We start from the raw sequence: 25,611 nt of genomic DNA on the forward strand, positions 1-25,611 counted from the left end.
CAATAGTGTCCAAGGTTAAATGGATCTATAATGTATGCCACAGTTTACTTATACTAATATGAGTATACTTAAGGAGTTTATCTTTTTATGCTGTTCATTGGTCAGTAATAAGTGTGTTAATTGCCACAATGGATTTACTTTCTTGCGTTTTTACTTTCTACCTTTGATAAATACCTGTCTTTTTTCTTTCACTATCACGTTGTTGCTGCTCTTCTTTTCGTTTTTCCCTTTTTCCTTCTTCAAGGATATTGTCAATACAATCATCAAGCACTGCTCTCCTCAGTTCTTTTCGCTTGGTTTGCCTGGTGCCACCATGCTTATTATGGATTTCATTGTAGCAGCAGGAAGAGTGGCTGCTTCTTCTTTCCTCAATGTAAGTATTCATCACATAATTCTCATTTACATGTGAGTGGAAAGGATTTGAGAGAAAACTGAACACTATCTTTCCTTCACTAGTGTGTTAATTTAACTCTGGAATTCAATGTAATGGTTAGCAAATAGAGGTACTGTCAGTGGTGTGTTCCAGAACACTACACATGCAAGTTCTTTCCAGAAAATATGTGAAGAATGCAAAAATTACCATTGAAGCAGAGAATATTCTTTTACTTAGAGTTCTTGGAATTGTGACTGCCATTTTTCTGTGCTTTAAAATGTTTTAAAATAAATATCCATTTTGACCGTACCTTCATTTTAAAAGTATATGTATTCCTCCATATCGCTGCTGTGCAATGACTTTGATGATCAGACTTGAGTACTCAAACCTGCTAGTGTTTGCACTATTTGGATGTATTTCAGATATTGTTACCCTGGCAATTTCAGCCTTCTATATTAATACTGATATAATTATGCAGGTGCTTTTGGTCTTGCATGACTGTACTCTCTCAAAGATCCCCAATACTCCCCTCCCATTGTCTGTGAGTTTTGACTGTTGTCCACATCATTCCCCCCTTTAACCAACCATGAAATCCAGCCTCAAGGTACTATCTGAAGCCTCTGTCAGCTTCTGCACTGTTACCTGTCGTGTCCAGCAATGCCTCATGTCATGTCCAGTAGTTTTCCACATCCTGTTCAATTAGCTGAACCTAAGACCTGAGCCTAGTTAGCAGCTCAGTCATTTGTCTGTAGTCCTAACAATTCCTCTGCTCCCTTTGGAAAATGGGAGCATTGGGTGTGCATGATTAGCAGTCCGTGGCGCTGTGGTCTGGGTTTGCTCAGCCTTACAGAGTTTGCCAAAAGAGAAGGGAAATAACTGTGTAGAGTTTCAGTCGTTGTTCTCTTTTAAGGCAGCTAGAAATGTCAGCTTCCTGATTGCAGTAAGAATTTATATTTCTCCTCACCTTTTTTTCTTTCAGGCACCAAGAGTTGAAGCACAAGTTCTTTTAGGATCTCTAGTCTGTTTTCCCAATTTATATCATGAACTACCAGCTCTTCACCCAAACATTCCTGACATTGCTGTGTCTCAGTTTACCGATGTTAAGGTAGGAATTTTAAGAGTATTTGGATGGTATTCCACTACCAAGTATATGTTTAACATGATGTTGTTGCCAGATATAGTAACTACAATTTTAAGAGTCTAAAATTTTTCAGAAATCATTTTAAATAGTTTATAAGGCTCAACATCCCATAAAATCTTGTCAAACTTTATACTACTAAACATATTGTATAATTGCTATTAACTTAATAATCTCAACCCCTTTTCAAGCCTACTCTCATTATGGCTGTTTGTAGTACCATAGATTTAATTGGCTGATAAGGAGAAGATTGAGAGTTTCAAGGTACATTAATTTATTGAGAATTCACAACGGGTAACATCTGCCTGTGTTCCTAGGGGCTTTAGAAAACCTCTATACATCAGTATGTTATTTTAGACAAAAAACAAAGATTAACAGAGACATTTCCCTCTCTGTTGTAACACAGAGTTGGGTATTGTGCCGGTATACTGAAACTGGGCAGAGATCAGTTGGTGTGTTTAGTTGCTGTATGTGCGTCAGGTATGATTACCGTGTCTAAGAAAGGCTCCCCATAAGATTAGATTCCAAACCGTTTCGATTTAGAGAGAGATGATGGTGTGGAAGCTGCTTCCTTTTGGGGATTGATTTTGAATTCATTCTTTCTCATTTTTATTGCATAATGGATGTTTACTTGAGCTTTATTGAGAGGAACCTACAGTTTTTAGGGATATTTCACTGCAGTTGAGTCAGAATTCTTCTTGGCATCATTCCTAAGGCTCTGTAGTCACTTGTTCTGCAACTACTTCCAAAGATTTTTTTAAATCAGTATGATTTTGGAGAGGGAAAAGTTGCTCGTTTAAACCTCAAAGTAATAGATACTTTCTGTAATACCTTTCAAGGCTGTTCCTTTAGGGAGGCTTCTTTTTCTTTTAACCCATGATTTTTTATGGAAATTTGTTGGCAAGAATTGGATAAATGGTTAATCAGCAGAAATTTTGACAGTAATCTTTGGGGTATTCCAGGGGTAGCACAATAATGAGCATCTGGGAGAAACTAGAAGCTTGCAATAGTGGTAAGCAAACAATTCATCTGACCTCAAACCTAAAGACTCAGCTAAGCAACATGCCTCTGTGTGCTATAATAAAATTCTTATTTTCTGACACTTCATGTCATGGAGTTATTGGTAAATTGGTGAAAATTTTCCTCTTTGTTTTAGGAACTCATAATTAAAACTGTGTTAAGTTCAGCAAGAGAGGAGCCATCTGGTCCTGCACGGTATGTCATACAAAAAGAGCTTCTGAATTAATAGATTCTTTGCTTTGTTACACTGGTTTGAGTTGGATATATTGAAGAGCTTAAAGTAAAAATTTGTACATATTTTGTTCATGGTTTTCTTTGCCACTAGAAAAACTGTGGTCTACCAAGTGAATGTGAAGTTGTTTGTAAATAGAGATAATAATGGAACCAACATTTTTTGACAGACCAAATGCTAATCTAGCTCAGTATCCTTTCTCTGATAGTGGCTGATTGAAAAGGGTGTTACAATAATACGGGTAAGAATATAAGCTGTATATCCTAGTGTTCAGTTCAGGGGTTTTCTGTCTAGAGAGGCATTTTTGAGTTTGATTAAGGACAACATTACTTACAAGAGAGGTATGGTTATTTTTTATTAGACTGCATGATTTAATTTGAAGAACAGAAATAATCCAAGGTATGTGAGCTTTTCTTTACGATATGGAAAAGCAGAAGATACTGAGCTAAGCATTAAACTGGGAATGATTGTTCTGATGCTCAAACCTAAGCATTTTCTTAAATAGAGAACTTCATGGAAGAAGATAGTTACCAGTTTTCTGTTTCTGAAATTGCTTAGGATTTTTTTCCTCCTTACCTATGCCCTGAGGCTTTCAGTCATAGAGTCCTGTGTACGGGATTGAAACAAGAATCTGTAGTGCCTACCAAGAAAGAATACGCTGGTGTGCCTTGTGTGTTTGGGTGGAGTGTCTACATGTGCTCAGCTAATAAATTGTTACTTAGCAAATGCAAGATACTAGGACCACATGCCTGAAGAATATCACTGGAAAGATCACTTCATTGAACCTTAAAATGTTTTGCTGGAGAACAAAGAGGAGTTTTCATCAGCCCGCTTACCTGTTCTTCACTTGAGCTGGTAATCCCTCTCAACACAGGGGAAGGAAGGAACGTTCTGAGATAATTTTAATTTTGTTTTTCATGTTCTTTTACAAAAAGGTGATTTAAATCCATTTGGTTCAGAACATTATTGCTGATCTTGTGGCAGTGAAGCACACAGCATTAGTGTCTTCAGTTCTGGCGGTGTGGCTGGGGAGAGGAAGGGAACACCCTGCACGTCCCCATGTCCCGTCTGGCTCTGAGGGAGTGTACATAGGAGCAGAGGCACATGTGCAGGCCCAGTCTTTCCGAAAGCTGAGTTATGCTGCCTCCAAAATACGAAGTTGGACCACTGTGTGTAATAACATTAAATGGAGATTAAAAAGGAATAAATTCCAAATGTATGTTTGGGTTGCCTGTGTTCCTTCTTCTTCTGGGAGAGAGATAGGTATGTCTTCATTGTGGTGATAATCATGTTTCCACAGCTCCAGAAACTTGACTGCCTTACTCCTCAGTGGCAGTTTATCCACCGTCTCTTTTAGGAATAACCTCTCTGATACCCTCTGCTTCACAGCAGTACAGAGTTCACCTGGGTTCCTGTCAGAGATCATGGTCACATTTAGGATCTGCGTTATGATTTTGCTATGTCAGCTCAGCTACTGGTAGAGGATTAATTGTCTTTGCAGTTCCCTAGGAAAGAACTTAGATTTCTTGGAACTTCATTACATAGCTTTGTATATCTCTATCAAGTCTGAGTGCTGTTACTGTTACCCAGGCTATAAATCTCTATTCTTTATCTCTTCCACAGAGGCTTGATGTTTTGCATTTCATTACATACTTGACCCAGCTGAGCTTCAGGGAAGTCAGTTATCTGAAAGACGTTCTGATCTCAGATCTCCATCCATAGAGATTAACTGTATTAATCAAATTCCTCTCCTGCTGCCGACAGTCTGAAAAAGAAGTGACAGGTAGATGAACTTGGTGTTCATCTGTTCTGCTTGTGCTGTTAAGGCTCTGAGTTTAGTAACAATATTGTAGCCACATAACTACACAGTTTTTCAGAGGCTACTCTAAATAATTATAGCAAAACTCCTGTTCTTTGTAGAAACCTTACAAACTCGTGGATATTTTGCATGTCAGCATGTCATCAGATGTGGGATGGATCTCAGCAGCATGAAGAAAACTTTAAATAGTAACATGGACTTAGAGCTGTCTTCTATATACTGAAGGTTTATTTTCTGGGTCAGCTGACACAAACTGTCTATATTTATTGTTAAATCCATGCTATATTATTATTGTGTTTTGTTCAAAAAGGATGCAAACACAAACTGTGGAAATAGCAGAAGAGTAGACTGGGGAGGGACTGGGAGCACCTCCATTAGCTCCCCCTCGTCCAAGGCTGGAGTGTGTTTAAAATGTTCCTGGCAGTAGCTTGTCTAAACAATCAAAAAAATTTTCTTAAAGAAGAAATTTACAAAAATCTTAGATTCTTCCAATACTTATCTAATTTTTACAGTCAGGTTGTTTTTATGACTAGTATTTGGGAGAAATATTTTCTACTGGAAATTAAACTCTTCAGTGACTTACTGCATGTCAGAGGTTTTCTTATAATTTCCTTCCTTAATTGTGATCTAGACTCAGTATGGCCTTCAAGTTTTCCTCCATATATAGTATTTCCCAAAGCTTATTATTGTTGCCACTTTTTTCCTGGAGTCCCTCAGGCTTGTCTTTATTCTTAAATGGTATTAATCAAAATGTAGTGGAGGGAGTGTTGCAGCTGAGATTTTAGTGACAGTGTACAAAACAGGAAGTCAAACCAGCACAGATATTACTTACATTGTCACATAGAATTCATGCAAAGATGTGTTTTTATGACCTATTAGCAGGATCATTATTCTGTGTAGCCTTAAAATCCTTTTTCTACAGCACCAGCTTCATAGCCTCTTCTGTTTCTGTTCTAGCAGACTATTTTTCCTTCCTAGATGTAATGCTTTGCAGTTCCTATGACCGGCTTTCCTATGACCATCTTTCATCTCTTGATTTTTGGATTGCTCTCCGATTTTATCCAGAGGATTTTGAATTCTGAAGTTTTTTTCAAAATGTTTGCAGCCTGTGTTCTTGAAGATAATTACTAATGATTCAGAGATTGCTTAAGCTAGCTCCTTAACATTTCTGAACAAATTTAATCCATCTCTGCTGATTAGAACACATCTATCTAAATACTCTTTACCTTTACAATTGTCTTCTATTTCTTGATTTTCAATGAAGAAACAACAAAAGCTGAAGTATTTATATTTCTTGATTTTTAAATGAAGAAACAACAGAAGCTGAAGTATTTAATCACAATATGTACATTGTCTCTGGCATTCATTTCCCCTTCCTCTATTCATCCTTGTTTATTGTAATTCTAAAAAAATGTAAATGTCTGTGAACAAACAACATTCCTCTTTCTTGTTTCTGTGTCCCAAAAGCTCTAAACAAATATGAGCAAACTCTCATGTTGGGGAGGAGGAACCTCCCACCACAACTTTGACTTTGTCTTAAGAAAATATATATGAATTTTAAATAGATGGATTTCAGGTAATATTTTTAATCTGAAAAGCACATACAGATGCAGGAGTTCTTGATGTGTTTAGGATTTTTCAGTTGCTCGGAAGGTTGCTTCCTTGTCCTTTCCTGTGCCTTCACCAGGGTACTTGGGATTTCTTTCTCATTTTTAAATAAGTTACAGCATTATAAAGATACTTGTGTAGTTCTTTTCGAAATGTTAGAAACATTTATTAGATTTTTGCAAGACGTATCATGAATCATAAAAATTGCACATTCTTGTAGCATGTTTCTCAACAACTTCTCCAACATTGTTTTGCAGATGTGTTGCTCTTTGCAGCCTTGGTATTTGGATCTGTGAGGAGCTAGTTCATGAATCACATCATCCTCAGATCAAGGAAGCATTGAATGTGATTTGTGTTTCTTTAAAGGTGAGAGACTAACACTTTTACAATGTATGTTGCCTTTATGCGTAGAGGTATTTTGCCTTTTCAAAGTCATGACACGTTGTGGCATCTCTGCTTCACAGTCTCGTTTTCAATCCTTACAAAAGACTGAATTCAGTTTAATTGGTGGGTCTCTAAACTGTCAAAAAAGATCTTTACCCTTCTGTAAGTTTGGAGGAAACGATGTGCTGGGAAGTAAGATAGTGGATCCGTATCTTAATATATATCATTAGCCACTTAACTCTAACCTCTACCCTTTGGAGCATAATAGTTTGTTCATCATCCCAGCTTTCATAAATAATCCTTGCAATCCAGGTTTCAGCAAAACCATTACTGGCTTTGTCTGACTTTGTCCAGCTACACGCCTTCCCACATCCTGGACCCAAGCTTCCAGGAGGGTTTTCTGCATCTGGCTGTCACTAGATCTAGGAGCCTGTGGTGGATTAACCTTGGGTAAGGGCCAAATTCCCCCCCAGCCACTTACTCACTCCCCCTCCTCAACAGGACAAGAGAAGAAAACAAGACGAAAAAATCTTGTACATCAAAATGAAGACAGGGAGATTGCTTACCAGCTACCATCATTGGCAAAACAGATTTGACTTGGGGATGTTAATTTAATGTATTGCCAGTTAAAATAATTTGTGCAGTGAGAAACAAAGACAAAATTTTAAACACCACCTTTCCCTGCCCTCCCTTTTTTCCAGGCTCAACTTCAGTCCTTCATTCCCAGCTCCTCTGCCTCCTCCTGCCCCCTCCCATGTAGTGAAGAGGGGACAGGGAATGGGGAGTTAGGATCAGTCCATAGCAGTTCCTCTCTGCCACTCCTCCTTCCCTGTTCCTGTGCAGGTCCTTCCACTGGCTGCAGTCAGGACAAGTCTGGTCCAATGTGGGCTGTCTGTAGACTGCAGTTCCTTCAAGAAATATCCAGCGCTGCAGTGTGGGGTACTCTATGGCTGCAGTGTGGATATCTCATTTGGCATGGTCTTTTCCATAGGCTGCAGGGGAATCTCTGCTCCAGCACCTGGAGCACCTCCTCCGCATCCTCCTTCTCTGACCTTCATGTTCACCTGCTGTTGCTTGTTGGTTTGTTTTTTTTTTTTTTCCTTCTCCCTTTCTCTGCCTTTGTGGTGGTTTTTGTGTCTCCTGTCTAGGTTAGCCATGGATGCTGAGGGAAGTAACATTCCTCACTAATTGGCACCTTGGGTTCCCCAGCTCTGATTAATAGTACTTGTAAAGCCCCCATGGTACATTCTCCTGACACATTGCAAAAGGGAAGGGCCAAGGTAGAGAGGAAACTGGAAGGGATCCCAGTTTTGTGAGCCATCTGCTGTGATATGCAAAAAGTCTGTTCCAAGCCAAGTTGCTGCCTTGTACTTTTTGGCTTCCAGACTTGAGCCGGAACATTCAGTGTAGGAGGGGGACAAGGAAGAAAGTGGGAAGGTGACAAATGCAAAGACCAAGCAGAAGTGTCCCAAAGTTTCTCGTGCTTCTTGCTCACCTGCTCTCTTCTTTCTCCCACGAACCCAGTCCCATTATCCCCATATCCTCACTACATGCTGTGCCTGTTCACTTCTGCATTTGAGAGCCATTGCATTACTGCTTCTCAGCCCTGGCCAAATATTTAGAGAGAGCTGTAGCGCAGTTATGCTGCATGCATGGAAGCGCTGGAAGGTGTTTGATTTCCTCTGGTAAGTACTTTTCTGTAGTCATTCTAGGGCATGTCATTCATACCTGTTAGAAAAAATCTGAATCCAAAGACTGATCAAGAGCTAGCATCAACGTTTATGTGAATAAACTACCTGTTGAAAGCGAATAACAAGAATTCTAATTTTGGTGAAAACTAAAGAGTACCTGTTTTTATGGTTATCATTAACATTTATTTCCTGCTTTTTATGCAGCATGCTGTAACACTAGGTAATTCTACAGTTTTTCAGAAGGATTTAGCTTTTCCTTTTTTAGTGGGTGTGGTGAGTTGGCCCCAGCTGTCAGCCAAACTCTCACCCAGCCTCTCGCTCACTGGCCCACCCCCAGCAGGAGAGGGGACAGCACGGGAAGAACAGCGGTGACTCCCTGGCCCCCTCCCAGGAGGCCACCACTGCAACCTCCCCCACCAAAACCTTCCCATCTATACCCAGTGCAATGGTTCTGAAACTAATTAGTAAGACAGAACTTCTCAGTCTCTGGTAGTCACTGTGCAATTCTGTATAAACACCTTCACATTAAGTTCTTGAAATCCAGGATGATTTACTGGTTTGGTATTTGTTGTTCTGATTGAATCTGTTAAACATAGCTGGTATCCACAGTGATTCCCACCTGGAAATGCAGCTTGCTCAGATACAGCTAGTTCATTGTGGTGCAACTCCTATAAAATGTTTATGAATAGAAGAGATTTTCTGACACTTGCCTGCCTTTCCTTTTGTGAATGACAGTTTTCACTATTCTGAAACTAGTCTCACTGCATTTCAGCTCTCTGGTCACAAGTTTTTCTATTAGTGGTAGTATATCAACAGTATATTCCTTTCATCACCTCTGTTAATGAGCTGCATTATTTTGGTTTTTTTTTTTCCTTGATGAATGTTTGTTTTCCTACTTTTTGAAAATATTTTTCATATTCAAATTCTATGAAATAATTAGAATATTATTAAAAACATTTTATTTTTAGCATTTTGCAAACTTACATGTGCATGAACAATATCTTCAACTTTTTAAGTATGACCCAATTTATTTTCAGAACCTTTCTACATGCTTTTTGTTTACATTAGAATTCAATGAATAGTCTAGTCTTTCTGTATATGCACATTGATGAAAATCAGGGTGTACACTTGCTATACATGGCTTGTGTCAGATGCTGTGAACTAACTCTTCTTTTCAGCAATGGGAATCTGAAAAGTATCTTAGCAAATCAGCTGATCACATCCTGTGAAGCAGGATTTGAGTCTATGTCTAGAACATGTGGCTGCAGGGCTTTTAGTATTAGACTCTAAATTGCAATTTCCTGTTTTGCAAAATCACATTCATCCTTTGCAACTTCACTAATACTCTCTTCCAGAGTTTTCCTCTTACTTTTTAATATCCCTTAACTGGTGCATTTTATCAAGTTCCTGTGCAAATTTGGTATGAGTCAAATGATGCTGGTTTTATCTTCTGCAATTTATCAAAGTTTGAACTATTTTTAATCCTGACATTCACTGTGTCTTCCCTTATTTTTCTTTGACATATTTGTTCGACCAATTATTTGTAGCTCATTTATATTAAACATAAATTATTTCTTGAATGAGAAGACAAAAATCTTTATATTTCTACTTGGCTTTGCTCTGTTTTGGCAAAAGCATCCAGTGCCTGTTGGCTTTTCTCCTGTTCCGAGCAGTGGTACACATTCGCAACAGAGTTTAATCATGAAATGAAAAGTTCATAAATATATCATGGGAGAAACAAATTAGCTCTAATTTGTTACCTAAGTAATCCCCTGGCTTGCAAATAGTCGGAGATTTAAACTCCCAGAATGGATTGTTTTCTTATATTCAGGAGAAATGAATGGATGGGGGGGTATAGTCCTAGTCCAATTTACTGATAAGTACAATTGAGCAAATAACATTCAATAGAAATGTTAGCGACAATTATATGCCTATTTCTGAAATACAGAAGCATATTCAGAACTGCAGTCCAGCAGCTCGCTCTGAATGTAGCCTGCACTCCTCCCAGCAGTGCAGCGATACTGCTGGAGCGGCGTCAACCTCTGCTGAAGTCTGAGCCCCAAGGATCCCAACCAGCCGGCCAGACCTCTGCATCTCATCCTTACATGACGCTCCTCTCAAAAATGCTGCAGATACATCACAAAATTGTGTTGTGCAGGCTTAGTTGAATGAGTGCTAAACGTAGGTTAATCTACTAATAAAACACCCAGAGAGCAATGGACCCTTGCAAAGATGAAAAGTATGGTAAGACTACATTTCTAAGAACTCTGACAGTTAGGTGCCAGGCAGTGTGACAGTTCATTGAAAGCTTATTTTTTTTCCATCGTAACTTTTAAAAAATTCTGCCCACAATTACACTACTAAATATAAAATCATGTAAAAAGTAGTGAATTCTTATGCCTTATAACATACAGTATGCTTTATAACATACAGTATTTTTCTGAGAAACAGCTGGCTAAATGTTTGTAGCATCGCAGAGACATCTTCGTGCCATCTCTGAAGGCTCTTGGAAAACAGTCAGAACAAAGCAGCTGGCTTGAAAGGGCTGAATTGTTTCAATATACCATAAACCCAGTGTTGCTACTTGAGTTTAAGAAAATGTCCTTTCAGGACACACAGCCCTATTACTGTCTCTTCTAAAGTGTCTGTGCATTCTTTTGAAATGTGTGTTATTGACTGTGCTGGGACAGATTTCTGAAGTAGACGTACGGTTTGATCTGTTTGGGCCGATCACTGTATTCTTGATCAAATCTTCATAACCTCTTCCCATTAATAGGGAGATGTGAATGCACAAGATTTGAATTTTATTCGTGTTCATTACTTTATACCCTTCAGCTTTTCTGTGAAATTTGCATCTCCACTGACTTTCATTCCTTTTCTAAAATTAAAAAAAACCCCCCCCACACAAAAAACCCCAACTCTTCAACAAGAGAACAGAAAAGAGGTAAACTACTTTGCATAAACCAGCACTAGAAATCATTCACTTGTCTTCATTTTAGAGCCTGATGATCCTCTCTTTCATTTTAAAAAAATGAAAAAAAAGATAAAGTAGATGCTCCGTGTTTTTAAGTAGTGAACAGCTGACTATTCAAAGACTGAAAAATCTCCATGCCTTTTTCTCAGTTACTTCTTAAATTCAGTGAACTGGATTAAGCTACTCTGGTTTGTCCACACCTTTTATCCTCTCCAGTGACTTTGGAGTTTTCCTGCAAGCTTGTAAGGATGTTTCCAGCAATCTGGATTTGATCTCAAGTTCTGTAATCAAATTGTTATGCTTTCAACTTTATTTAATTTTTTTTGGTTGTCACTCGAGCTTGAACATTAGAATCTGTACCCCGCTTACTGTGCTCTTACAATGTACTGTCACAGCGCGGAGAGCACCTGCCTCATGAGGGATAAAAAATAATGGTGTTCTTGCCATAAGCTCTGGGAAGGCTTGCAGATGTAAGATATCTGCTATGTTTTTGTTAAAAGCCAACAATACCATGAAACTGCATCCACTGAGAAAGAGGGAAAGTCAGAACAAGAAATAACTGCTCTGTATACTCTGGTTTCTGACTCTGTGTCTACTTATAAGAGACATTCATAGCCTTTCCTCATGCTTACATAGATACTACCAAAAAACCACTTAATTAAAGCTTCATATTCCATACTTAAACCTGTGGCTTTTCTTTCATTTTGAAGACCTTAAATGCAAAAAATAATAACTCTGCTTTGATGAGAATCTGGCCCAGGACAGAGTTTTCTTTCAGTGTATTTTCCACCCTTAAATTTTTTCTATTCGAAAACTTTATTTTGAAATCCTTAATTTTCTGCTTAGGCTTTGTTGCCCAGGCATTGCAGCTTTCTTAAACTGTTTTGGTTTTTTTTTTCCCCAAGGTTTGTGAGATACCATTCCCTGAAAGGCTGATAGAACTGGACTGATTAAGAAAACAGTCTAAGCCAAAAAGTTAAATATAAGTATTTTGGCAACATAATTACCCTTTTCTGAGTTCAGACTAGACAGCCACTTTGGAACACACACCTGTGACAGCTTCACTGCTAACTGAGATTAAAACATGTAAACTTTTTTATTCTTTTAATAATACAGGAATTCTGATGTCACCCATCTTCATTGGAGAAGTAGAATAGGGTTTTTCATTATTAAAGCATGAATTACCTAATTGCTTTCTGAGTGATCTGAGTTGCATCAGTATTATGGTTTGGAATACTTGTTTTCAGTAAAGACTGAGTATTTCCTTGAATTGAATGTATTTGAAATATTTCCCTTGGGACTGTTGCACACTATTTTTTCTTCTGTGTTGTTTGTGCTGTCTTCTGAGGTATGTAGTTTTGCTGTCCTATTAACAATTTTGCTCAGATTTGTCTTTAGCTCAGATTTGTAGGATTTTCATGTAATAAAAATTCACATGTAAAATTCACTTTCTGCTTGTTGTTGGCACACGGCTTAATGTTTTAAGTCAAGTGCAATGAAGGAAGAGGCCTCAGTTACGTGTCCCGGGCATTCACAATTTAGGGAAACATATCGCTGACTCTCATTTCTTTATTTTCCCACTTAGGAGCGTAGGGCAGCGTGTGCATCCCCTCCCATGGCTGGGGACTGATTGTACAAGTGCATTCACTTTTGCCTTGACGAATGCAGTAACTTAAACTTTTTAGTAACTGTTGAAGGCAAGCTCCAGTGAAGCAACATTCTCCTGCCTTGAAAAAACAACAGAGCAAAGAAGAAGTAGGCAGAGAAGCCAAGGTGCATTTATTTCCATTCAGACAAGTGCCGTTCGCAGCAGTCACCAACAAATACAGAACAGTCAGTCTCACCATCAGTTCTGCGTTTGCATTTTGGTTATGCGGCTGTTCGCCTGCCTTGGTTCTCAAGACAGACCTCTGATTTCAGAATGAGGTCCTTGGGTTTTTACAGTAATGTGTTAACAATAATAAACATCAAGGTAACAAGAAATGAATTTATTCTTTCTGGCTTCATGATACTGTACTAACTGGTCTGAAATTAGTTAGGAGAGTCCTTTCCTCTTTCTCTCATTGCATGCAACTCCCTGATTGTCTGTTCCAGATCTTTGATGTTAGCTGCTAAAATTTGATTATGACTGTAAAATAATTCCTTTAAAATTTTGTAACATTTAATTGTGTCACACCGATAAATGGGTACACAAGGAACTACATGTATTAAACTGTCACTAAAATTCCTGACCTACATACCATACTGTTATGTGAAATGTTGCCATCATTACTGTGCTGTGTTCTCTTCTAGTTTCCAAATAAAACAGTAGCCCAAGTTGCCTGCAGTATGCTGAACATGCTGATACATTATGTACATAGACTTCAAGTGTATCAAGCTGATTCACCTTTAAGAATTATTCAAGTAAGTAATTTTTTAAATTTTGAAAATTTAAATTCTTTTAAATGTAATAGTAAAATGTATTTCACTGAAATAAAAATACCAGAATTTTGACAAGTATGTTTCACAAAATATTAAATTAGCAGAAACATAATCCTACTGATTATTAATTGTGTGGGTTCACATCACACTTGCTGACACAAATATTAACGTGTAAAATGGCTATGTCATGCTTATTTTTTCTCCAGTACAACTATGTGATTATTTATGTAAGAGTATTGTCAGTAAAGTGGAGGGGTTTTTTAATATTCAGTATCTTCAAATATGCTTATTTAAGTTTAAGTGAGAAAGTGATTACTTAAAATACAGACCTACATAAACCAAAAATAATTATTTTGAATACACTTTAAATAACAAGGGAATAGACTGGCCTCTGTGACTTTGAACCACAGAGAAGAGATAGAGGTCTACCAGGTAACTGGAAAGAAAAGTGTGTTGAAGCTTCTTAAGAGGTATAGCAAGCATTTCTCTCCTCCTCTGCAGTTGTATTGTTGATTAAGTGGAGGCAGGGTATCTACAAATTCTAGTTGTTCAAAGTCCTAAATAATGGAGCTCAAATAGGTCCATACACAAATCCACATCAGGCTCCTTCCTGCACCCTACAAGTGTGTTGCATCAAGTTCTCTTTCTGCCTGGTATTTGGAGTAGCTGTGTAATTTCATTGTCCCGAATGCATCTACGTCAGTCAAGCAGAACGTGTTCCTTCAATGTCTTTTGTGAAATTCAATTTAAAGGGTTGGGGTTTTTTTTAAAAGTGGCAAGGAATACTGTAATTTTTCTCAAAATAACTGTAACAGAATTTAACCATGAGTGTAGTATTGTGTCACATTTACCTCCTTAAAAACTTGTTTTAAACTTAAATATATAAGTTGTATTTTTAAAGAAACTGTGCTACATTTTCCCTAGATTCTCATAGCAACCATTACCCATCTGCTACCCAGTACAGAAGCTTCCTCATATGAACAGGACAAGAGGGTAAACATTTTTCATTTCTTTTTAATGTGTCAATTTAATTCAAAGGTGTGTGACATAGTATTGTTACAAAATGTAAGCTGTGCCTCAAAGTAAGGATTCTGCTCTTTAAGTATAAGACAGTATAGTCTTCTCAGAATTCCAGTGGTATTTCTGACTTTTTCTAGGAAAATATGCATTTAAAATTAATTGAAATTAATTGTTTTCAATAACTAAAAGTCTTCTTTTTCCTTATTTTCAGTAAACTTGCAAGCCAAGAAAGTTATGTAGACTTTTCAAACTTGTCTTATAGTGAAAATATATTACTAACTTGTAGAGAGAGTACATTTCAAAATATTTGTAAGGTTTTGATTTTTTTGCACCTTCTATTTTAAGTGCATTCTTGAGCAAGACAGCCTGTAATCTTCAAATGAACTTGATTGTTGCCATCCTTCAGAACAATTGCTATCTTTTTGTATTTTCAGTGTGACTAAGACAGGCTCATTCTTCACTTGAAGCTCACAGGAGTACTCTCTGCCTCCTGGAAGCTGCATCTCTACTGAATTATTTGGCTTTGCTATAGGACTGTGGGGCTCAATGGCCATTTAAACTTGGCACTTTGCAGTTTCTTGTTGCAGCTCTGTCGTTCTGGGCCACCCATTCCCACGGGAGCTGGCGTTCATCTGTGCTCATTCTGGCCTCCAGAGCTCCGTTTTGCACTACAGCAGTATGGCAAGCGAGCCACCTTTCCACTTGAGATGCTTCCCATAAATCAATAAGTTTTCCCAGGAGCTAATGCTGATCGTTCTGCTTCAAACATTGTATAAAAAAATGGCTTACCTAGTTTGACAAATTTAATCCTAATGGGTTCCTTAAAAATTGGTTTAATATAAAAATACTCTGAGCCCTTCATCATTTGGTTTATTATACAGTGCCTCTGAGAGACATAAAGTTGTAATGTATTATGTGAAATGAGTATGATGTTTATGTCATTTATTAGTAAATTAGTTAAATGGATTTTCTTTGAAAGACTTTTATTTAACTTGGGAAATATTTTAGAGAATCTTATAGCTATTTATCTGAATTGTTTCCTCTACCGCAGCTAACTTTTAAAAATTAAAAATAATTATTTGAAGCCAGTAAGATATTAATAATTTTGTGTGTATGTATGTCTTAAGCTAATTCTGTTCTACAGTCTTTAAAAACATCCCCTAGAGGGAGTTGGTTCTTTTGCTGAGTCGCCCACAATATAGAAAGCAGTTGGATTTCGTTCAGATGGTACCTGATGCTGCATAGCGTTATTGACAGGTCGTGAAGGAAATTCTGTGTTATTTATAAAGCACTGAACGCAGCTGAAATCATTGAGTTTTGTTTGATCCTTGATTCACTTTGCAGTGAGATTTATGTGCAGAACGGTGCATCGGCCTTAATTTGTACGTGTGTAATCTGTCATTTTAAAAACAGCACACTACAAATCAATTTTGAAAAATCATGGGTATCTTCTTAAGCACAGTATCTGCGCACAGACTTACCATGATGAGAAACCGCTGTATGGATGGTCTTTGTTAAATCCCTCAGAAGCCGAAGTTTTGACTCGTGCCGTAGGTTTTGAACATACAGTGGCTTTTAAACAAGTATGACCTGCCATTACTGCAGAAGGTTGACTCTGCTCAACTGAGAAAAGAAAGTAAAACAGAGAAGTAAAATACAGTGATAAATATGAAGTAGCAGGTGCTGGTTTAATTGATTTGTAATTGAAAGTGTTTGTTCCAGTTGGTGGTTTCTTTACTTCTGTGCTTATTGGATTGGATAATGGCTTTGCCATTAAAGACCTTGCTGCAACCTCTTCACACTACAGGAGCAGAAAACGATAAGACTGAAAGATCCGTTCTTAATTGTATATATAAGGTATATGTTTCTTTATTCACTAAATTAGAATTTTTATGTATGGAGATAGTGTCAGTTTTCATGGAAACAAAAACAGAACCTTTCTGTAAGCTGACCAGTTCTGCTGCTGAAAGGTGGAGTGCTTAGTTCTTCTGTTTTACTGTAACTGCTTGATCTTTGATATATTTGGAATTGTTAATTTTGTCTTATGTTTTGTGATGTTTAATCAAGGTACTTTTTGCATGTCGTACTGATAGCAGACGTTTGCATTGTAGGAGACCAGCCATACATTTAGGACAGATGAGGAAGTAGCTTTTTTTATGCCAGGCAATTTTATTTAGCACTAAGCAAAGTGAAAAGCACTGAGTTATAATTGCTGTCTGTAGGGACACAGAACAAAGACAGGATCTCTTTTTTTTTTTTTTTTTTTTTTTTTTTTGCAAGGGAAGGGGATTAAAACTTCCAGCAGCTTAGACCTAGCATATGTAATTAAAGAAGATAGGAGATCTAAAAATAAAGGTAACTTTAGTGATTTCAGTTTTGTATCTTGTTTCTTTGTTGTTAAATTCCACTTCAGCGTAGACAGTGTTTTAACAATTTTCTTTGCATCGTAGGGTTTGTTTCTGTAAACATTAAGTATTTTAGATTTTCCAACATTTTGTCCTGCCTACTTGGTTCTAACAAATCAATTAAAATGTAAATTAAAATAAAATTAATTTCTTATGAAACTGTCAGGTAGAAATTTCAGTAGTTAATGTAATTAAATTCTGTTTTTATTCTAGGTTCTGCATGGATGTGTCTATGGGTCTCAGTGTTTTAGCAACCCTAAATATTTTCCTCTAAGCCTTTCTGATTTGGCATGTGTAGATTATGATCCTTTTATGCATTTAGAAAGCTTGAAGGAACCAGAACCACTGCATTCTCCAGACTCAGAGAGATCTTCTAAACTTCAGCCAGTCACTGAAGGTTTGTCAAATTGCCTAAATACATTTTCTTTCAAAAAGATTTTATCTTGGTTTCCAGTATTGAAGTGTTTGTCTAAAGCGTAAGTTTTAAATTATACCTAGACACTAGGTAAGGGCCATTAGTATGGAATGAGCTAACATAATTTTGAGCAATTACTGTTCGATTAACTGAAATAAGTATTTTCTGAACAACATGAAGATTGATTTGATATGGATTCTCCTGTGCTCTGTGTATCAGCAAAAAGTGTTAAGTACTACAACATGGATAAATGTTGCTTTTCATTTTACTTTTATTAAATTAATGTATAGTTTTCTTAATTTTGCTCCTTTTTCTAAGAATATTTTGGATTTCTCTCCTATCTGAGCTTGCAATATGGAAAGCTCTCTCTGAATTTTTTTTTAACCCATGATAGTATGTTGTCAATCTGTTTGCACTGTTTAGAACAACAGAGTCCTCTAAAAAGAAATAAATTTTATCTCATCTGATTAGACCCTTAAGAGACCTGGGAATCAACATTTTCTTCAGAACTTGAAAATAAAAATAACAAATCAAGAAATGAAGCTACAGGAGAGTAGCATATATTATGCAGTGTATCTAGTAAATATCAAATGGCTACATTGGGAAGAAAATTGAAAAATATGAGATTAATACTGATACCAGAACCTCTGTGTAGTGCTATTCTCCCTCCATATTAAGTTGTTCCATTTAGGCTTCCTTAGAGGTATTAAGAACCAGATAAATGCAGAAGCTCTTTGTAGCAGCTGTGTGCTAACAGCAGGTGATTTTGTGGTCTGTAGTGACTACGTGCTGTTTTTTATGTAGAGAAAATGGCTAATCATTGTGCCCTTGTCTAAGGCATGCTTCATCATCGTCAAGTACTTTTTTGGCCAAAGAATTCTAAACATAGAGCTGTCCCCTAATAAGCTCAGTATTGGATTCAACAAGTCTGATTTGAGAATTATTGGCAGGAGGAGCTGTAATTATTAAATTTACTGAAGAATGAAGCAAGGTACTATAGTTGGCTTTTTGTCAAATGGCTGTGGTCTTATTAGAAAAAAGTAATCATCTGCTGGGTCAGAATGAAAGAGGCTTCGAAGGATTCATTCTGCCCTAATTACAGTCTCACCTATACATATTATGTAAAGCTAATATTTAAAGCATTTGCCAAAATTAACTTCCACTGCATGTTCTATTACAGTGTAGTGAATTGTAGTAGCTTTTTATGCCTGGCATCTTTTGTGTTCTGTAATAATCTGTAATTATGGGTTAGCAGCAAATGTTGTGTGGCTTGTTTAATCTGACAATCTGAAAAGACAACCCTGAATGGATTTCTCTTTAAATGAATGTAGTTGCACAAAGCCTTAGCACTGATATCTTCATTTTGCATTTCCGTATGTGATCTGTTCTTTTATGATTTCTTGTTAAATTTCTAAATAAAAGTAATTTCAGATGTTCCTTTTATCTCTCCAGATGAATTAAGAAAGCTCCCTACGTTTTTTTAAAGTTTCAGGGCTCTGGAATTGTAAGTTAGATTGTGAAATTTAATTGGCAAACTGTGGCATTAAAATGCAACCCTGGTCTTGCAACCTTGGCACTTCTAGTCCACATTGCCAGGCAGAGAATAGAATTGGCGGTGCTTAACCGGTCGCTCAGCATCTGTTCTCCCTGGCATTGCTGGAGGAGTGAGAGGAGTAAAGTTAGTGGATAACACCCAGTCTGGGACTCAATAGAGACAGGGGGTCAGTTAGTGCAAGCTAGCAGCAGAGCTGTATGTCAGTGGGTCAGCCTCTTTTTAGGTAAAGTGGAAGTGCTATCATGATATGTTTTTTGAAGGAGTGAAAATGGGCAGGGCAGCAGTTATAGGGAAATCAGGGAAGTTCTACAAGGAGAGGGTGGGGTTTGCTAGACACTTTCTTTGGGTTACAAGCAAAGCTGAAAGTACTGAAATGCCAGAATTCTTAAGACAGGGTGCTTTCGATCAGTTTAATAGATGTGATTGACATACCCTGTTGTGCCTCCCGTTGTTCAAGGTCAGATCCATCACAAGTTTTATGGACAGTTAGCCACAGTATAATGTGATATGAAATTGTGATGATGTGGAACTTCTGATGATACAGCTGTGTAGTGGGGACAGGATCTGTTGAGAGGCTGGAGCAAGCCCTGCAATAATTGTCACAGCAAAAATTCATTAAGTCCTCTGGAAACAGATGATGTGGAGAGGGGACTGTTCCCCTCTCTGTTTCAGGAACTTTCCAAGTGCTTTCTCTCACAAGGAATCTGCTGTACCTAGGATTATCTGTGAAATTGTCCTCCTTTCTGTAGGTTTCAGGCGAAGTGGTAGATTGCAGTATAAGATGCACAAAGAATAATTTTGAAATTGTTAAGTATATTGAAGTGTGATAATTTAAACCAGAACAAACTCGTAGCAGCTGGCAATAAAGATGTGAGTAGGAAGCTTTTCATGCATCATCAGAACTTGGAGACAAGTCTGTAGTGCTTTCATACATCTAAGGAATCACAGTGTTCCTCTAGGTAGTATTGACAACGGCTTCTTCTAGTGACAGTACATGCATACCAGTGCTGCCTGTGCTAATTAACTGCAGCTCACTAGCCTGGATTCAGTGTCCCCCTGACAGAGATTTGCTTTCTTCAAGGATAGGAAAGCATTATAGCCATTCACTCTACAGGTCAGAGGTGCAAAAGCTAACTTGGACTGCATTGTGCTGTGATCTGCTTACTCGCTTCTGATCTTTTACTTGTCATTACGAGACCATGAATATATACGAGGCAGAATTAAAATGGAACCTGTCCTTGAAAGCTTTTTTGTTGTTTGTATGAAATGATGCAAACATTTAGGAAAAAGTAAAATTGAGGTTTTCGTGACCCTTATATTGACAGGGATGCTGGTTACATGAAAATAGGTAGTAATAAACAAGAAGTGCTCTACATCATCTAATGTTAATAGGTAGCAAAATCAGACTATTGAATAGAGTCTAGTCATAAGGAAAGAATATTTTATGGGAATTTTTTTGCAATTATAGCCAAAAACATTTTGAAACCTGTTTTTCATAGATCACACATCTATTAGAGATAGTTGTGATTGGAAGGTACTAATTGTATTGCATAGACACAGTGGTCCATCAATTACTGATTTCATGGAGTTTCCCCCATTTTTCATATTTCTCCAAACATATTTTAAACTTTTTGCATAGATCAATCATTTTTCCGGATATATTTCAATTTCTGAAGGAAAAGTTTCTTCCATCTGATGTTTAGTCTTAGCTTTTATTTAAAAATTAGAAATACAAAGTACTTTTATTTTAAGGCTTTGCTGTTTGCCTTTTTACTGACAGGAGACAAAAAGTACACCTTAAAAAAAACCCAAAACAAACAAACAAACAAACAAAAAACCCCCAAACAAACAAGAAGACCAAACCAAAAAAACCACTTCCTATATGATGTATCCAGATTAGCACAGTTCGTGTTTTGCGAGGGATATTCTAGAGATGGGTTCTCTGTAACTGCATCTCTCTATACCTGAAGCTTGAAATTAGAAGGGAGTGAGACTTCCTTAAGCTAATGTAAAATCCAGGTAGCTAAGCTAAATTGAACTCTTAGGCTCCCTTTAAAGGTAATGGAGAAGAGTTTCCAGAGAATGTTTCATCCCATTTCTCCAATTTGGGCTTCTAACTGAGATGAATCAGTCTATACAGGTGCATCATTCTTTGGATAGCTAAAAGGGTGAGAAGATTTAAATTCCACCCTCAGTCATTACTTTTTCCTTCTACTACATTACTGTAGCTGTTTAGAAGCTGTTGAGCCAAAGTTGAATTAAAGAGTTAACAACACATCTTAAGGAAATTCAGGAATCCTCCATTCATGCCCCCGATACAAATTAGTGGTGATGGACCTTCAGCCTTTCCACAAAAGAGGTAATTTCAGGGACTGGTAAAAATAGCCAATATAACATGCTTCTAGCAAATTACCAAGTGAGCACGTACACATATAAATTACATTGCCCAAGCCAAAGACTGTAGCGTTGTAAAGAGCAGAGAAGTGTTCACTCAGGAAGACAGGCTGGCAAAGCAGCCAGCTAGACAGCTTTAATGTGTAATGGTATGGCTTAGTTGTAGAATTTGTGGCAAAGCTGTGATGGCTTGTGTTATTGCAAATTTTGATCTGCCCTCCAGAAACAAAGAGCATAGTTTGGATACTCATTTTAAGAATTCTAATATATTGGATGTCCAGTTGTTCCTGATTGAGGAGATGTGCTTCTAGGAATAAACTACTAATATATATCCATTAAGTTGTGAATGCAATTTAAAATTCTCATGTTTTCAAAAAGCAGTACTGAGTTCGTTTTGTTTGTTTGTTTTCTAAGAGAAACCATCACCAAAATCTGATTTGCCATGTGGCAAAAGTGTTTCAAGACTGCTTTATTTTATTTCAATGTAACAGGTTACATCTTACAATTTACTTTTCAATGTGATTCTCTTAAAACTTTTGATTTTTCTGTGTCATTTTTAGATCAACAATATTGTATTCCAAGAGAAGACTCAAAGAGAAGTACTGTTCTCATTTTATAAAAGAGGCAATGACAGATTTATATCCGAATCACTTTTCAAAATTTTAATTCAAGAGTAAAATTTTCAGAGAAAGCAGGAATGGACCTTCCAAATTGAAATTTCTTATTCCACTCTTCACATCATGGTATTACCTTTCTTTTAGGCTCCTATGGGAGTAAATTCGTGCACACAGGCAAAGTACAACTGTGGTCAGGTTTGAGATCTTCAGGATTTGCCACAAAACAGTAATAGTAGTAACTTATATGCTAAAAGGTCCCTCTCATTTGTTTAGATTTTTCAGCAGAACTTAACCGAAGGCATTTAACCTACAGAGTGTTAGGCTTCAGGTAGCTGGGAAGCTCACACACCTTTGCTCCCAGGAACCTGAGGAGAGTGTTACCTTCCTTCTGTGCAGTGCCAAGCGCTAAACACTCGGCACAAGTATCCTGGCAAAGATGAGCCAACCTCTGCATTGTCCAGGTGCTGATTAGTGCTGCACTGATAAATTAGTCTTCAAGCATCCAACTTAATTTCTTTTTGTCTTATATAAACTTGCTTACAGTTCTTTCTTATATTTCAGCAGATGGCACTATAACTTAATTTCCTTGTATGCCATCAATATCTGGACATTTAATTCAGCTTCACTGAATGTTTTTGTGTTTGTAAATTTTTAAACCTCAAGAAAGTTACAGACAATAAAAATATCCTATGTGTAATTTTTTTATATTAGTTTTCAAGGCCTTAATTTATTAAAGTATTTGAGTTTATCTGAGTTTTGGAATAGTATAAAATTTAAGTTGATTTTGCCAATTAGTAACAGGATGAGATGTTCCCCTTTTTGCAGTTCGGATCTAGTGCTCCCTAAAGGTAAAAAAGAGCCAGAATCCGAAGCTCTTAGATGCTTTACCCAAACCTTGTGGAAAAAATAAAAGACAAATATTTACTAACTGTTTACTTTTGTAGATGCAGAATGCATACAGTGCTTCAGAAACTAAAGATCTGTCATGACAGTATGCATTACAAATTTGCCTTTATTTTTCCAGTTAAACCAATTAAGACACATTAAACTGCAAAAAGAAATTTGTTTATTAAGCGTTAGTTTTTATTGCATGTAAATACACAAGATAAAGGAAGATGAGTTAATTATACCATACTTACATGTTCAAGAGGTTACATCATCTCAGTAAATACCAAATAAAGAAGTAATGTTCGGAACATTCTAGCCTGATGGATTTTTGGTGAAAAAGAAGGTGGGAAGTGTTTGCAACAGTTTTCAACGTTTAACGTAGTTTAAAATATATGATGTAATCCTGAGGAGCACAGTCTTGATTTATCTTCCCCTTGTAAATCACAAATTCAGGGCATCCATCCTGTTACAAGAGAGAGGCTGCAGACATATGTGCTTTGCCATATTGATCCTGTTTACTCTTCTACCTGTGATCTTCTGTGGTGTGGAACTTTTGTGTATGGGCTCTTCAGGGGTACCCTGAGCCAGTTGTGGGTTCTCTGCCTGACCGAGTTGCTTTGGTCAGCTCTGTACTTCATGAGTAACATAGAGTGGATTTGGTAGAAGAATCCAATGCCAATAGAGTACTTGGTTAGCAGAGTATACTATAAACATTAAGAATTTCCTTTTGTGAATTTAGATAACGTTGCATGCAAGTGGAAGGTATGCAACAAAGAAGGAGGTGGCAAAATACCAGTACTTTTCACAAGATGTATTTCACTTAAGATTGGTGCAGTTAACTTCTATTTCTCCCAGCAAGTTTTTCCAGGCTAAAACTTTTTAAAATGGAGTTGAGGCATGAGATTTGCTTTTTAAAAATCTTGCTACTGTTAGATTGTGTTTAGTATAGATAGCCTGGTCTTTAATTTGGTACCTTAAAACCATCTAGCATTATTCTCAATCTAACCTGCAGCTATACGTTCCCCAGGGAAATTAAGATGGATTAGAGGTTTTGTGCATCTATGTTCCTTTGTTTTTCACAGTGTAATAATGTGTATAAATATAAAAATCCATTGCAATTGGAAATGGACTTTTTACAACACAATTATGATCTCTACTTTATCAGCAATTTAAGATTTATTATCACTAGATTAAAAAAACCTGTATTTTAGAAGAACCATGCTGATTACAAAGCTATGGTAAGGAGGTGTGGTAAGCCGTAAAATAGTGAAGATTTTCCATACTGAGTTGGCTGTATCATAACCTTGCAGTGCTTGTCCTCTGTTTAAGACTCACCAGGAAGAGGAGACCAAAAGAAATACAGAAATCTCAGTGTTGTTTTCTTTTAAAACCCGTATTCTTTCTCTTGCAGTGAAAAGTCACATGCAACAAGGGTTAATTTCTGTTGCTGCTCGTACTGTGATAACACATCTAGTCAACCACTTAGGCCACTACCCCATGAGCGGAGGTCCTGCTATGCTAACCAGTCAAGTGTGTGAAAACAACGACAATCCGTACAGTGAAAGTCCTGAACTTTCTCCTGAACTTTTTGAGAAACCAAACCTTCAGTTCTTTGTGTTAAACAATACTTCCCTGGTGTCTTGCATACAAATCCAAGCAGAAGATGACATGCCTGGGGGAGGACTGTCTGCTGGACTTGCATCTGCTAATTCAAATGTTAGAATTATAGTGCGTGACCTATCTGGCAAATACTCGTGGGATTCGGCCATTTTGTATGGACCATCATCTCTATGTGGATCTTCACAACAAACGTCTTTTGCACTTTCATTATCTCAACAAGATAAACCAGAAGATGCTCTTTCATCCTTTGAGCATGTGGAGGATGTATCTGCAAGGGATGGAATTACACTCCAAGTAAAAAGGAAATTTAGAGACACTGTACCAACATGGGATACAATTAGGGATGAAGAAGATGCCCTTGATGAGCTCTTGCAGTATTTAGGTGTTACAAGCCCTGAATGCTTACAGAGAACTGGTGTCTCTCTCAATATTCCTGCCCCTCAACCAGTCTGCATCTCAGAGAAGCAGGAGAACGATGTCATCAATGCAATTCTGAAACAGCACACAGAAGAGAGGGAGTTTGTTGAAAAGCATTTCAATGATTTAAATATGAGGGCTATGGAGCAGGATGAGCCAACCTCACAAAAGCCCCAGTCAGCATTTTACTACTGCAGATTACTTCTCAGTATACTGGGAATGAATTCTTGGGATAAAAGGTAAAATGGAAAGACTAAGACTCACAATTTAAGAACTTTCTTTTAAGGAATTGTGCTATTTTTGCTGCATAATAATAGTTGATCATAGAGTGGGTGAAGCCAAAAATACTTCAGGCCAGCCAACAAAAGAGAAAAGGGGATGTGTGACTAAGGGGAAAATGGCAGTTTTCTGCACTTGAACATGTCATTTAGAGATAGAGAAAGGAGGAACCTGTTGCCTTCATTGCTATTTATATTCTTCAGAACAGTGTTTGAAGGAGAATTGAAGGTGTGACATCTTTTCAAATAATTCTTTCACCAGCTGCACTAAGGGGTGCTACCATGGGTAAAGAAGGCATCGTTTATGCTGTCTTTACTTCCCATGTATGTTCCTGCAAAAAA

General features: G+C 37.3%; 1 protein-coding gene across 10 annotated transcripts in view; it reads left to right on the forward strand.

Annotated features, from left to right (window-relative positions):
* RALGAPA1 (Ral GTPase activating protein catalytic subunit alpha 1) overlaps positions 1-25,611 on the forward strand; it is a 139,632-nt gene that overhangs the window by 67,411 nt on the left and 46,610 nt on the right. For all 10 annotated transcript variants that reach the window (XM_065636637.1, XM_065636639.1, XM_065636640.1 and 7 more), the window contains 9 exons: positions 245-373; positions 1,353-1,478; positions 2,668-2,726; positions 6,448-6,556; positions 13,532-13,642; positions 14,585-14,653; positions 16,403-16,537; positions 17,299-17,482; positions 24,366-25,230. In XM_065636637.1, the coding sequence (XP_065492709.1) occupies positions 245-373; positions 1,353-1,478; positions 2,668-2,726; positions 6,448-6,556; positions 13,532-13,642; positions 14,585-14,653; positions 16,403-16,537; positions 17,299-17,482; positions 24,366-25,230 (1,787 nt within the window). The remainder of the gene's footprint in view (positions 1-244; positions 374-1,352; positions 1,479-2,667; positions 2,727-6,447; positions 6,557-13,531; positions 13,643-14,584; positions 14,654-16,402; positions 16,538-17,298; positions 17,483-24,365; positions 25,231-25,611) is intronic.

Source organism: Caloenas nicobarica, chromosome 5, assembly GCF_036013445.1.
Source record: "Caloenas nicobarica isolate bCalNic1 chromosome 5, bCalNic1.hap1, whole genome shotgun sequence".
Lineage (NCBI taxonomy): Eukaryota > Metazoa > Chordata > Aves > Columbiformes > Columbidae > Caloenas > Caloenas nicobarica.